The sequence below is a fragment of the Macaca thibetana genome, chromosome 11 (assembly GCF_024542745.1).
Source record: "Macaca thibetana thibetana isolate TM-01 chromosome 11, ASM2454274v1, whole genome shotgun sequence".
NCBI lineage: Eukaryota > Metazoa > Chordata > Mammalia > Primates > Cercopithecidae > Macaca > Macaca thibetana.
Window position 1 is genome coordinate 18,900,146 of NC_065588.1, and position 15,655 is coordinate 18,915,800.

General features: G+C 34.9%; 1 protein-coding gene across 3 annotated transcripts in view; it reads right to left on the reverse strand.

Moving 5' to 3' along the window:
• The window catches only part of PLCZ1 (phospholipase C zeta 1), a 53,640-nt gene that overhangs the window by 24,761 nt on the left and 13,224 nt on the right, over window positions 1-15,655 (reverse strand). For 2 of the 3 annotated variants that reach the window (XM_050746815.1, XM_050746816.1), the window contains 2 exons: window positions 9,968-10,169; window positions 2,731-2,875 (listed from right to left, as the gene is read on the reverse strand). In XM_050746815.1, coding sequence (XP_050602772.1) covers window positions 2,731-2,875; window positions 9,968-10,152 — 330 coding nt within the window. In that variant the 5' untranslated portion in view covers window positions 10,153-10,169. Of the gene's footprint in view, window positions 1-2,730; window positions 2,876-9,967; window positions 10,170-13,819; window positions 14,052-15,655 lie in introns of all 3 variants that reach the window. The other variant, XM_050746814.1, reaches the window with a different exon arrangement.

Consider the following 15,655-nt stretch of genomic DNA (forward strand, 5'->3'; position numbering starts at 1 on the left):
CTTGGTCTACTTGACAAAAATTAGGTTGACCATATATGCTTAGGTTGATCTCTAGGCTCTCTATTCTGTTCCACTGGTCTATATGTCTGTTTTTCTGCACAGGACCATGCTGTACTGATTCCTATAGCTTTGAAATATGATTTTAAATCAGAAAGTGTGACACCTCCAACTTTGTTTTTATTAGAATTATTCTGGCTATTTGAAGTCTTTTATAGTCCTTTACAAATTTTAGGACTTTTTTTTTCTATTTCTATGAATAATGCCATTGGAATTTTGATAAGGATTGCATTAAATCTGTATATTGTAGCCCAGTATAGTTGCTCACACCTGTAATCCCAGCACTTTGGAAGACCAAGGTGAGAGGATCTTCTGAGGCCGGGTATTTGACACCAGCCTCAACAACATACCAATACCACACCCCAAGGGGAAAAAACCCTGTGTATTGTTTTAGATAGTATGAACATTTTAACAATATTATTTTATATCTTCTGATTCAGGAGTATAGGATATCTTTTCACTTATTTGTGTCTCCAATTTCTTTCATCCATGTTTTGTAGTTTTCAGTATACAGATCTTTCACTTCTTTGGTTAAATTTATTCCTAGATATGTCATTTTTATACTATTGTAAATGAGATTATTTTCTTAATTTCTTTCAATTAGGTCACTATTTGCGTATAAAAATACTACTGATTTAAATATGTTGATTTTGTATTCTGCAACTTTACTGCATTGATTTATGAGTTCTAACAGGGTTTTCGTGTGGAATCGTCGGGCTTTTTTACAGACAGGATTATGTCATCTGCAAATAAAAATAATGTTGCTTCTTTTCTTCCTATTGGAAAGAATAGGAAGTATTGCATTTTGTCTCTTTTTCTGATCTAGTTGCCCATTTCTTGCTTTTTGAAATCTTAGAAGCTGTAGGCTTTTCATCTTTGCAAGGCCTTTGAATTTTAAGACTGTCGCTATTTTTTTAAATTCATTTTTCCACTCTGAATTAGGTGAGGGAGTTAGCCACACAAACATTTGGGAAGAGTATTTCATATAAAGGGGGAACAGCAAGTACAAAGTCCTTGAGATGTGTCTGAAAAAGACTAAGGAGTCCAGAATGGCCAAGTGAACAGGGATGGAGTAGCAGGAGAGTTAAAAGAGGTAATGAAAAACTGACCACTTAGGACCTTGTGAGTCATTGTACAAATTTTAGCTTTTATTTTGAGTGAGGTTGAAGGCTTTGAGAAGGGCAATGACATAGTCTGACTTACCAAAAATCACTCTGGCTGATATGTTGAGATGAGATTGCAGGGGAATAAGAAAAGAAACAAGAATATCAGAGAAGAGGGCACTGGGATCATTTAAGTGAAAGGTAATGTTGGTTGACTAGGACAGTGACAGTAAGAACGGGCAGAGATAGCTAAATTCAGGATACATTTTAAAAGTAAAGCCAAGATGATTTGCTGAAGAATTGATTGAGGGGCTTGAGAGAAGGAGAAGAAGGTTACAGTTGGCAAAAAGGGTTTTGGCTAGAGCATATGAAAGTTGTCATTAATGAGATGGGGAAGATCATGGTGAGAACAGGACTGGAGAAATATCAGGGAGCTCAATTTTAAACATGTTAAGTATGCCTATTCATGTCCAAGTGGTAATGTCAAATAGGCAGTTGTGTACATTGGTGTGAGTTCAGGAGAGAGACTGAAGTAGAGATAAATATATTTTGAAATAATAGAAACTACATGTTCAGGAGAATCAGTGCCATACTCTCAATGTTTTTATACTAAGATAGAAATTATTCATATATGACATTTGTATCTTTGGAATATTTATTGTGTACTGTCTTTTAATATATAGTAGATAAATTTATATAAATTTGTGATTTTAAGTTTATGTTGACAGATTATGTAATGTATTGACATAGGAGAACTTTAAGCATGTTACATTTGTAAATTTAATGTATTAGGTACACATTACATAGTTTTAGTACATAGTAAGAATTCTTTTAGTCATTTTGACTGCAGTAAAATTGTACTATAATTGAAGTACTTAAAAAATCAAGTGTGTTAAGTTTACAAAAACAACTTAAAATATCTGAAGGTGCAAAATTAGCCACGTTTATAAATGAAACCAGTGCTATTTAGAACTCCTTAACATTGAGGGATTGCAAAAACCTGCTCAATTTATAGGGTAGGATTCATATACTGAGCTTAAATTCTAGGAATAAATATATCTTTGAATCTATAATAAATTAAAAATTATTGAATCCAAAGAAAACTTCTGAACATTTCTTACCATATCAATAGCTGTCATTATAGTCATTAAAATGTTAACAATTGAAATGATGCATTGTTGACACATTTTATTTTGTCTTGAAAGTAAAATAGTTGAATATTGGTAAAATATCTACTTATTACCTAGACCAGTATTTCTCAAACTTTCTTGCCATCATCCACAATAATAAATGTATTTTACATTGTGAAACAATACACACACACACACACACACACACACACGAGTAAACAAAAATTTTCATGAAACACTTGTACCTTACCACCTGAACCTAACTTCGATAAATCTACCTTTAACTACATACAACATGGATTTCACTGCCTACTAATGGATCATAACCCACAATTTGAAATATCATCTAAAGTAAGGCTAAGCATTATAGGATTTTGAAGCAAGTAAATTAGAATTGCTTCTGTTTATATAGCTACAGTTGAACAAAGATATGTACATACCATGAATGCGTACTTGTGTATAGCTTGGATAACAGTTTTAAACAGAAGTTTGCTGGTGAGTGTGTAGCCATGATATACAACAGGTTCATTTTGTGCTCCATCCCAGCAATCAATCTCCAAACAACGGCATCCTTTCACAAGGGCACTAGCAAAATTTCCGCAAAATAAAATGTTACTCCTGGACCATTAAAAATATATACCAAAGTATCAAAACATTCCAAAGACTATTTGTGATTTTATAATAAATGCATAAATGAGTCCATAAAACTCTATAAAAACTTGTCTTTAGGACAAGCTTTGAGTCTCTAGAAATTTACATTATAAAGGAACACATAGACTGTCTGTGTAGTACAACACTGTCTTTCTTTCTAGTCAAATGTTTTACTCTCGTGTGCTCTCCATACCATGCTTGGTTTTCAGTAAGCAATGAAGATACTTGCTCCATAGTTGTAGCTCTGAAACATCCCTACTCCCAACCCATACAATTTTACTTATGGTGGCGTTTACTGTTCAATGCCATACCAGTGAAAAGCGATGATATTCAAAGCCCTCTCAGAAAAGTAAAATCTATTAATAAAATCTTATCTAATTCTTTCCTCATGTCAGGCTTTGGGGAATGAGGTATATGGTAGAAAGGGAAGGATAAAGAAAAGATAAACTGTGATAATACTTGCTCCCTGGAAACAATATTGGCTAGACGGTATGGAAACTAGAGGGCCTGGTGAATCAGCAAATAATCCTTATCTCTCTAACCATTTTACATAAGGCCATCTCTAATTTTAATCCAAGTAAGCACTAGAGAAAATTAAGGTTTATGCCAAGGAAGCCTGGATACCTGCTAATCTATGTCTATTCGACTCACAATTTCACTGGGAGAAAAGTATGACTTGCTTGCCTCAGAATATAAATTCACAGCTTTATCAAAACCGAGGAAAATATATTTCTACTTCTACTGATATCTAAAACTGGGTCTGATCTTTCTACCTAAAAATATCAGTTTCTTGATTTAAACATAAATTCTATCTTAGGTTCATTAAATCAGTTGTACCCACTGGGTTTAAATTAATTTTCAGTGTTCATACTACAAGAGAGCAGAGATGGGATGCTTTATTAGCACATACACTTTTATTTACTCTGTGTCAGTTGAAGCTGATTGCATTCAGATTTTTCACTGACTTTATAATAATGAATATAAGCAAATAGGGATGTCTCAAAATATTCATACCTAGCCCAGAGTAGGCCATTGTATGTCATCATGAAATAGGTCATTTGCCCTAAATTACCAAGAGTTCACTTGGTATTGATTTATGTATAGATATTGTTTTATTGATTCATGCAAATGTAGATATAGCATTAAGATAATTCTTTAAATTATTTCACAGACACATACACAGAGTTGTATAGTTGTTCCTATTATCTATGAACCTGGCCTGACATGGGTAGTAATATGTGCCAACCACAGACAGGGTCAGCAACAGTAACATGAGGCAATGGTTAGTGCTGGTTCTACAAGAGCAGGGATTGAAATTTCAGTCCATAAAGCATGTTTGACATAAACTGACTGTTAGTAAATATTTATTGTGTTTATACAGAAAAATGTGATCTTCTAAAATGCGATCTTGGAAGAGACAAAACTGAATCTGAGAGCTGACTTGAAACATCAGGATCTTAGAATCGATGCATATTAAGAATGAGGTTAAAAAAACTCCCTTGTCATACATAGAGAAATTTTTCCATAGAAAGCCAAGTTAACACTTCTTTTCCAATAAGTACATTAAATTACCCCTCTGTCTACAGCTACTGGTTTTCCACTGGGACGATTTTGCCTCAGGAGGGATTTGGCAATGTCTGGAGACATTTTCGGCTGCCACAACTGGAGGTGGGGGAGGTTTGTAACTGGCATCTAGCAGGTAACAGTCACAATGCCACTAAACATTCTGCAATGCACAGGACAGTCCCCAACAACAAAAAATTATCTGACTCAAAAACTGAAAAGTTTGAGAAACCCTGCCATAAGTCGTGACAACCTGGAGAAGGGAGTGTGGTCCCAGCACAAAGTACTTATATAAAGTCAGTAGCTTTTCTAAACAGAAGCACAGAGCACCGAATGGGCCATATAAGAAAATGAACCTTTTAGCCGGGCGCGGTGGCTCAAGCCTGTAATCCCAGTACTTTGGGAGGCCGAGGCGGGTGGATCACGAAGTCAGGAGATCGAGACCATCCTGGCTAACATGGTGAAACCCCGTCTCTACTAAAAATACAAAAAACTAGCCGGGCCAGGTGACAGGCGCCTGTAGTCCCAGCTACTCGGAGGCTGAGGCAGGAGAATGGCGTAAACCCGGGAGGCGGAGCTTGCAGTGAGCCGAGATCGGGCCACTGCACTCCAGCCTGGGTGACACAGCGAGACTCCGTCTCAAAAAAAAAAAAAAAAAAAAAAAAAAAAAAAAAAAAATGAACCTTTTAGATTTAGTTCTTCTTTGGAGATCACATTTAGTCCCTTTCTAGGGAGATGACCCTAGGAGTACTTAGGTAGGAGCATAGCTGAGAATAGATAAAACAATTATGACACTAAGTCTATGTACTGAATTCAGGACTGCCTAAAATATGAGAGAGAGAGAGAGAGAGAGAGAGAGAGAAACCTTATATACCCCCTTGAAAATAATAGAGATAAAAGACAGAAGAAACCTGATGAGGAAGTAAGGCATTAAAGAGGAAGAGAATTAGTGAATCTCATCTATCTTGGAGGCTTCACCAACCAGTCAAATTTTTATTAAGAAAAATTAAATTCTTAATAAATTCTTTTGGGGTGTGTGGGGTTTTTTTTTTTTTTTTTTTGGTTTTTTTTGTTTTGTTTTGTTTTTTGAGACAGAGTCTCGCTCTGTCGCCCAGGCTGGAGTGCAGTGACACGATCTCGGCTCACTGCAAGCTCCACCTCCCGGGTTCACGCCATTCTCCTGCCTCAGCCTCCCTAGTGGCTGGGACTACAGGTGCCTGACACCTCACCCGGCTAATTTTTTGTATTTTTAGTAGAGACAGGTTTCACCGTGTTAGCCAGCATAGGGTTTTTTGGTTTTTTTTTTTTTTTTTGAGACGGAGGCTCGCTCTGCCGCCCAGGCTGGAGTGCAGTGGTGCGATCTCAGCTCACTGCAAGCTCCACCTCCTGGGTTTTTTACGCCATTCTCCTGCCTCAGCCTCCTGAGTAGCTGGGACTACAGGCACCAGCCGGGTCGCCCGGCTAGTTTTTTGTGTTTTTTAGTAGAGACGGGGTTTCTCCGTGTTAGCCAGGATGGTCTCGATCTCCTGACCTCGTGATCCGCCCGTCTCGGCCTCCCAAAGTGCTGGGATTACAGGCTTGAGCCACCGCACCCGGCCCCGATAGGGTTTTTTAATTTTGCTGGTTTTTGTTTTATGCATCTGGGGTTTTTTTGTTTTTGTTTTTGTTTTTGTTTTTAAGATGGGGTCTCTTTCTGTCACCCAGACTAAGGTGCACCCTCGAAGTCCTAGGCGCAAGTAATCATCCCACTTCAGCCTCCCAAGTAGCTGGGACTACAGACACATGCTACCACACTTGGGTAATTTGCTTTGTTTTTTTGTTTGTTTGTTTGTTTGTTTGTTTAAGTGCACAATGCTTTATTTAGGCATGTGGTAATGCACTATAATGTACAACTTCAGAGTTTTGTTAACTAATTGTCTCTGTATTGGAGAAATGGACCTAGAATATTGATAGAGAAATCTTGTCTGGCCCATGGATACTCTGGGCAAATAAGGTGGTCACCTAATCCTTGGCAGAAGTTCTAAATTCGGCTACGTTTGTAGAATTGCAGATGAATATATTTCTTGGCTTATGGATTTATTTATGTATTTAGATTTTAGGTTGGAGAAGAAGCAATACTTATTTGTAAAGTTTCTTAATTTCTATGGAAGAATGCTTGCTTTCCTGACTCGTATTTGATTATGACAGTAAATTGTCTTGCCTATTTCATCAACACAGAGTATGAGTTCTCTGGAGTGCTGCCAGAGAACAATCTTGAGCTTTCTACTTGGGTGGTGTGGGGAAAAAACCACCAAGAACTATATTGTGAAAGAAAACTTTTCATAAATAATATTGGCTCTTGCTACTTCTCTAGATAGTTTTAATTTTATCCATGGATCAGGCCAACCTTTACAAAACTGCATATTCAGACTAGATGGTTTGATGTCCCGCAAAAATGTTTTCAGTGATTGCGCAATGTCATGCCAACCATTTACATGCGGAGGCACGTAAGAGAAAGTTTTATCCTCTCTAACGGTGATGTTGAGGACACTCCACTATTTCACTTTGATCCTCCTTTTTGGAAACAAATGGAGAAAATTGCTCTCCCATTCACTACTGTTTTTTATGATCATTGTAAACCTGATAACTAATCTTGTTTCTCTCTTGACTTTGACTGCTAGGAAACTTACAGGTGATATTCTCCAGGCATTCTAGAATTTGTACAGAACTACAGAACTTTGTGGTATGAAATTTCCACTCTTAACTTTATTTCATCTGTTTATCTTTAAATTTCCTTCAAATACTTCCTATAAACTATCAAGGTATAAAATATTATAATTTTTATTGTAATTTCTTTAAATTGTGTAATGTTACTATTTTCTATTTGAAGTTGAATTTTAACTGGTAATAAAAATAAATTTAAGAATCTTTTGGTACATTAAAATATTGAATGCTATACAGCAGTAATATTATTTTTCCTTTTGTAAATATGAGGAAATTGAGATACACAATGGTTATATCTGTCACAAAATTAACAGATGAGGGAAAGGGAAGAAATATGAGCAATAGAAACTTAAACATTGATATTTAAACACTATATTATGCCACTAGTCATAAGGAAAAATATTATGAAATACTTTCATTCTAAGCATGTATCTTCTAAAGGTGGATAAAGAAACAGAGAAAAGTACAATTACATTTAAATGTAAATTTGCAGTTAGATGAAACTTTTTCTTGCAATGTAAAAGTAATTATATATATTTCTAAAGATAACTGCTTTAATATTTATATTTTCTCTCTTTAAATAATTAAAATAACAAAAAATGAACAGAAATTCCTGTAATTAAATTATATCTATAAATTGGGCTATCTTTACAGAATTCTAAATGAATACATTTCCAAATTTGTGAATTTATGTCTTTACTTAGATTTGAAATTAGAGAAGCAGCAATATTTAGTTGTATGTTTGCTGCTATCTTGGAATTATAAGATGTCTTTCCTATTGATGGTTTTACCTTAAGTAATACTATCTAATCATTTGGTTTTAAATATCCCACATATGCTGATGACTTCCAATTCTGTTTTTCCAGTCTGATAACTTCTGAATTCCACACACATATACCCAACTGACTATCTGATCAGCCATTTGGTAACCAATTGGTACCTCAAACTTAACATGGAAACCACAGAACCCTTGCATGTTGCCTCACACCCTACAATGGGCTTCTCTCTTGGGCTTCAATATCTCAGCCAACAGTATCACTGTAATTTGGTTATTGGGATGAAAATCTTGATTCCTCTCTTTCCCTCATATCTCTCTTCAAATCATCTGGTAAGTCATGTTGGCTCTGCCTCCTAAAATGGTCCCCAATTTTAGGAGGTTCAACTTACAACTTTTCAACATTATGACAGTGCAAAGAAAATATGCACTCAGTGGAAATCACACTTCGAATTTTGAATATTGGTCATTTCCCAAGCTAGCAATGTGCTATATGAGATACTCCGTCGCAAGATGCTGAGCAGCAGCTGTGAGCTACAGATCCTACTCAGCCACATGATCACAAGAGTAAGCAACCAAGACTCTACAGTGTCCTGTGTTGCCAGTTTTGAGGGGTGCTTTTAGAGAGGGGATATGATTTAGCCTCACTGTAAGCTAGTGTAAGTGTGTTAAAGTAAGCTAGGTTAAGCTATAATGTTTGGTAGGTTAGATGTACTAAATGCATTTTCAACTTAAGATATTTTCAAGTATTGGGATGTTATCACATTGTAAGTCGAGAAGCATCTGTCTCTCAAATTCAACCACTTATCATCTCAGCTGCTGCCTCATGAGTTCACCACCACCTATATCACCTGCACTGCTACATCATCTTCCCAAATCATATTCTACCTCCACTCTGGCCCCATCAGTCATTCCTCCACATTACTGAATAGATCAAATTATGACACTATCTTAAGGAAAATCCTTCCCAGTGCAGTTGGAATAAAATCTATTCTCCTCTCCATGCTCTACAAGATCCTCATTAACTGACTCTACCTACCTCCTCAAACTCACCTCCCTCCATTCATCATTGACTTGTCTCCAGCAGCATTTGCCATTTTTCTCTCAATTAAACATGCCAAGCACTTGCTCTGTTTAACATGACCTTCCTACTAATCTCTCTAAGGCTTCCTGTATCATCATTCATGCCACAACTATTTCATTTCACCTCTTGAGAAGACTTTTCGGACAACTTTACCCTAAGTAACACCCTCCACCCCACAGTCACTTTCCATCACATTACCTTAGTTTATCTTCCCCGTATGATTCATTCATCCTTGAAAACATTTTTTTACCTGGTTATTATCTGTCTATCTGCTTGTACACAGATATATGTAGCAGCTTCGAAAATCTCGTTCACCACTGTATCTGAGCTGACTAAACTGAAGTCTGGTATTAACAGTATGATAGATACATTGTTAGGTATAAAATCAGCAATGCAACCCGGATTATTTTTAACCTATGTAAACTACTTAGCATGGAAGTCTATAAAAATCACTATCCATAAATGCGAAGTTATACAATGTACTGTATTTACGTGTTGGCTTTAGTTATAGTATGTGTTCTGATGTCTGAGAATTAATTTTAACCATGCTTATTAAAATCTAGGATCTTCTGACTAGCTAAATAACAGTCTTCTTCATATGCTTTCCTTTGAGAGGTATCTATGTTATTGAGCAAACTTTGGAGGGGCCATAACCATGGAGAAGATTTCAACATGTGGGATTATGTATGCAATACAATACTAATGCATAAAATAAATTATGTTGCCACTTCATCCAAATGTTGGATCTTCAAGATACATACAAATAAAAATTCCTATTCCCTATGAGTTTGGATAACATGGGAGTCTTCTTTTTATTGTGCACTCTTGGCTACTGAGGTAGACACTGCCAGGAACTTCCACGTATTCTTAAATGTAATAGATTTAAAAATCAAATAAATACCTTACATATCCCCAAAGGTCACTTGGTCCCACTAATTGATCAGATACCAAATATGTGTTATGTGAAGATGAAATAAAATAATCATTTAATGGATGAGTCATATCTTGATAAACTTTTCTACATTCATTTTTAAATAGTTGACATTCACGTGAATCCATATATCTTGTAAAACCTTCTAATGACATTTGGCGTGCTTTCCTAACTAAAAAAAAAAATAAAATAAGTTAAAAGGATGCAAAGAAAACCATTAGCAAGATAAAACACTACATCTCACTTGTAAACTTATTCAGTAGTAGAGCATATTTCTAAAATATTCCTTTAGAATTAATATTCATACTATATTTATGTTGTTTGGACACAAATTTTTGTAATAAAATCTTTAGTTCTTCCATATTAACATTCAAGTAAAGAATATATTATCTAATTATCTCTGATTTTTTTATGCTTTGAAAATACACACAAGAAAAGTACGTATATTATAGATCAATGAACTTCCACAAGCTACATATCTGGATAACTGGCACACAGGTCGAAGAACAAAGCATTGCAGTGTTCCAGAAGCCTGCCTCCGACTAACTTTCCAGTTGTTCACCACACCCAAGTATATCCACTGATTTGACTTCTAAAAGAATAGATTAGTTTTCTTTGGTTGTTGTGCTTCATATGAATTGACTCAGACAGTATGTATCTTTTGTACCTGGTTTCTTTTACTCAACATTATATTTCAAAGATTTATTCTTGTAGTTGCCTGTAGTTATACATTGCTCATTCCCATTACTTTACAGTATTCCATTGTATGAGTATGCCACAATTTTTTATTCATTCTGATAGGCATTTAGATAATTTCCTGTTTGGGGCAGTTACAAATTGTGCTGCCAAAAATAACCAGTAAATGTCTTTTGGTGAAAATATACACACATTTATGTATGGTGCATGCCTAGGAATCGAATTGCTCGGTCATTTGCATATGATCACCTTTAGTAATTAATCTCTGCACTTTTTTACTCACTATAATGTGTACCAAAATATCAATTTAAGCAGAAGACTGGCTCTGGAAACAGACAGCCTGGACTTATATCCATTTAACTTGTTACATGACCTTGAGCATGTTAGCTAACCTCTCCCTATCTGTGGAATGGAGGTAATAATAGGATATACCCTTATATATTAACTCTATAATTTTTTGTTGCTATTATTGCTATTGATAGTTCATTTTAACCAAAAAGAAAAGGTGACATGAGCATTCATTTGATTAGAGTGTGATCTTTGACAGAGAATTTTATTTCCAGGAATTTATCCTATAGAAGTAGAGATTCAGTGATGTACAAGAATGCTCGCATTAGCATTATTTATGAAAGCAAGATAAAAGCGGGGGAATAAACAAATTAAAGCTCAAAATGTGATGCAATACTAAGCAGCCATTAAGAATAATGTATCATAAAAATAGAGTGATGTAAGTAAACGTTTATGACATCGTAAAAATGAAGAAGACAGCATTCAAAATGCTATTACTATTTTGGTTTAAAATATAAAAGCTAAAAGAAAATAAATAAAATTTTTATAGGTATACAAACCCTCTATTTCAAAATCATATAAATTTAGGAAGATAGAAGTGTATGGAGCAAATGAATCATGCATTGTAACAGTAATGACTTGCATACATTTATTATTTTTCCCTGTTTAATTAGCAGTAATTGGCTTAGCCCTTTTGAACTACTGAATAATTAAATAAATATCTTCGGTAACGGAATAGAAAATAAACTCATTTTGTTCCCTTAAAAACTACCAGTTTGAAATGAGGATTAATCACATGGATTTTTAAAAACCTCATTTGGTACATGTCACATACCAATGAGGGATGAGGCTGAGGAACTTGGCAGCATTTGGAACTATAAGATCATAATTCAAATGGGCCTTAATAAGACACCAAAGTGATCAATAATCATGTAAATGAAATGCAAGGTCTTGGCTGTGTTGGAGAGTATTGGAGGCAGGTGAAGGCTCAAAAGAGGAAATGGATGAACAGTATAATATTGTAGTTAAAATGCAAACACAATTCCAAAGTGTCACTGCCACCATCCCAATATCTCATTTGTATCTTTTAATTTACCACCTGAAGTTAACAGTGCCAAAGTAATTTTTTTGGTAATATTCTCTAGATCAGTGCTACTGAAAGTCCTCATCTGTAAACTGGTTGTTTCCAGTTGGCAATGACATAAAGAGCTTGAGCTAGAACATAAATCAATTCACTACTTCCTTAGAGAAAGTCTTGCTATGAAAAAAAAAAGTAAACTGAACTCATCAGTTCTGCTTAGTGATACAGTTGCTTAATATTCCGGTGCAAGCTCTTTACCTTGCTGCAAACCTGCAAAAGTTTAATGGTGCTGAGACCAAATTGTCACTAACACTGAACTCAATGACACCACTACAATGTTGAGAACCCTCCAAAATCTTTGCATGGCACTGAGTCATGAAGCCAGAATTTTTATTGTGGCCCTCTGCCAGTCTCTCCAAACTCATCTCCCCCTCATTCTCAAAGTTCTAACCACACAGTCCTCCTGTTCCTTCAGTTCTTCAACTCAGGTTTAAAGTTTCCCTTTCTTGTACCTTAGACACTTCTCTCATTGTGTCACATAACCTGTCCGTTCTTTCCGTTTAAGTCTCAGCTCAAATCTCACACTCTCAGAGAGGGTTCTCCTAAACACCCAACCTGAACTAGGCCTCCCAGGTCATCTGCTCTCCATCACCTTCCCTGCTCTATGTTTCCATATCACATAGCACTTTCTTAAGTTATCCTTTTACGTGCTTCATTATTTACTGTCAACTTTCCTCCAACCCATCAGGAATTCAAGACCTAATTGCCTTGTTCTTCACTATATCTTCAGTCCCCAAAACCATACTTGATTAACGCAGATAAATATTTGAATAAATTATGAATGTATGACCCAATGCAGAAATAAGTTTGGGTTTGTTAGTACCTACATTATCATGTGTCAAACATTGGTAGCCTAAACCAACTTAAAGAGGCAAAACTTGAACTTTCATACGCCCCTTCTAGGTGAATATTTTGAGTTGTTCTATCAGATAATTTCTGTAAGGTCAAACACTGTGCTTTAACAATGTTTTGGTGCCATTATATGAATATTTTATTGTATTATGTGTTTATAATTTTATTTCAAAATGAGCATAAATGAAAAACTGTGAAGTGTTTTTACCCATTGAAAGATGGAACAAAGATCACAAATTCTATGACAGATCATTAGACTAAATGGTCATTTAATTTAAACCAAATCACTATGTGTTCAAAAATGAAGAGAAAGCAAAAAGGATATATATTTATATATTTATGAAATGTTGTAGATAATTATATTGATAAACAAAGTAAAATTCATCATTTTATAATATTTTCTTCTTAGATTTTTTTTCATTCAGCACATTTAATTTTCATACATATTTTCAATAATAGAATGCATTAAAATGGAAGACCACCTATAACTGGGGTTTTATCTTATTCATGAGATCAAGATACTTTCTTCTAATAGGGTAAATGTAATAGAATCATTGTCTTACTTTCACCTCCAAGCTCATTTCTGAATACTTGAGAGATACATGGAAGCAGTTGAAAGAAGGAGCTGAACAATGTATAGGAAAGGATGCCACGGTTGCACAGTATAGCATTCTAAAAGGTATCAATTCTATAAAATATATTTTCCCAAAGATATTTGACCCATCCAAAAACTGTAATTTGATAACCATAATTCATAAAAATAATTTGCTTTAAAATAATTTTTGGAAAAAGAAAAAAATACTTCACAATAAATATGCTGATAAAACTTTGAAATGCAAACATACCTTCTTCGATAGGTTCATATTTCTGAATGATCTCAAAAGCAATAGTTTTACTCATCTCAGTTGTATATTGTTCTTGTGTCAGAAATTGAACCAGATTATTTTCTAAAAGAATTTTCCGGTTTTCAGAATATGCGTTGAAAATCTCAACAATTTCTTCTCTGTGCGTGAGAATTCGATAAATTGCTCTAAATTCTTCTATGGTGATTCTTCCTTGTTTCAGCCTGTCATTGTCCTACTAAAAAAAATGACTGGTGGGCTCACATTGTGAGTATAAAAAATACATAAAATGAATAGTAGAGTATTTATGTAATACATAGTAATTTATACTTGAAAGAAGATGAAACTTACATTGGATTCTTCTTGAAGATAAAATATATAAAACTGCATGGAGTGATGTCAAAATTGGGAAAGGGTTAGTTAACTCTTGAAACCCAGTGGTTACAGGGATAAAGAAAGGAGTGTGGGAGAAAATGAGGGTTTCAAGTTGTCTTTCAATTTCACATTTCATTTTTGTATTCCGCTTTACTTCGATACCTTCTTAAAACCATACCAGGCAGTGTGTAAACTCATGCCACTGGTGTGCAGCCTGGACTATATATGTCAGAGTGAGTCAGACACATTCAAGATCAATGTAAACTGCAGAAGCTGTAGTAGTTATGCAATACCTTGAGGAAGTGGAGTGTGAGTAATCACTGAAGAATTTGGGGCAGGTACAAACAAGATGAGTTCCAATAAGAAAGAGTGGATTCGAAAGGTCATATTTGAACTTTATGAGAAAAGGCAAGCTATTAAAAGTACCAGGACAACTGGGAGTTTCTGAATAGGACAATGAATACCAAAAATAGAAGACTGGTTTGATTAGCTGTACATTTCCAATTGGAAGAGATAGAGAACTGCAGGTAAGAGAGCAGATAAGATGAAATTCAAGTGGGAGGTGGTGAACAGACACTAAAGAACAGACCTCAGTGCAATGACGAAGGGAGAATTCAGAAGGATTCGACACAGTGAAATTTAGAAAAATGAGAGAAATAATTCAAGAATGACCGGGGTCAGGGAGAGTCAGAAAAGCTAGTAGAATTATAGTATCAGTAACAAATAAAAAAACTGGGAAATTGGAATTTCAGCTAAGAGGGAGATTTAATTTTTTAAAAAATGCTTTTTTATAACATCTTAACTCTCTTGTTACATTGTAAACAGCTTGAATGCAAGACGCATGTGTTGAAGGCGCATGGTGTCATGGTGGAGTCTGTAGTTGTCAAATCAGATGCCGGGTCTCCAGAGCTTATTAAACAATGATAGCACCTTAAAATTATATAATCTTAAAGTAACGCGTGCATATTGTTCATTACCTTACTTAACTAACATGCTTCAACTTACTGTTTTTAAATTCTGGATTTTGAGGTCCGTGGAAGTGGATGTTATAGAATTAATTCCATTTTAGCCTTATCCTACTCCCTATTTGTCATAAAATCTTAAGCAAGTCAATAAAAATTTATAAGATGCCTGTGATTCCTGACAATTTTGGTTATAGAAAGTTATATAAATAAATAATTATGGTTCTACAGAATAGCAGCATAAAATAAAATATACATTATTCACTGAATAATGAAAGTTGTATTACTTTCAAACAGAGTATAAGCTTGGTCATCTGAAATGTTCTCTGATAATTTGTTTTGTCTCGTGTTCTCCTAAAAGGTCAAAATTGCCATCTGATACTAAAAAGAATTGGAGATATAAATCCAAACAAAATTCCACGAATCCAAAGAATCACTATAATTGATCAAAATCAAAGAAGAATTGAAAGTCAAATACAGAAAAATGAAAACCACACAAAAT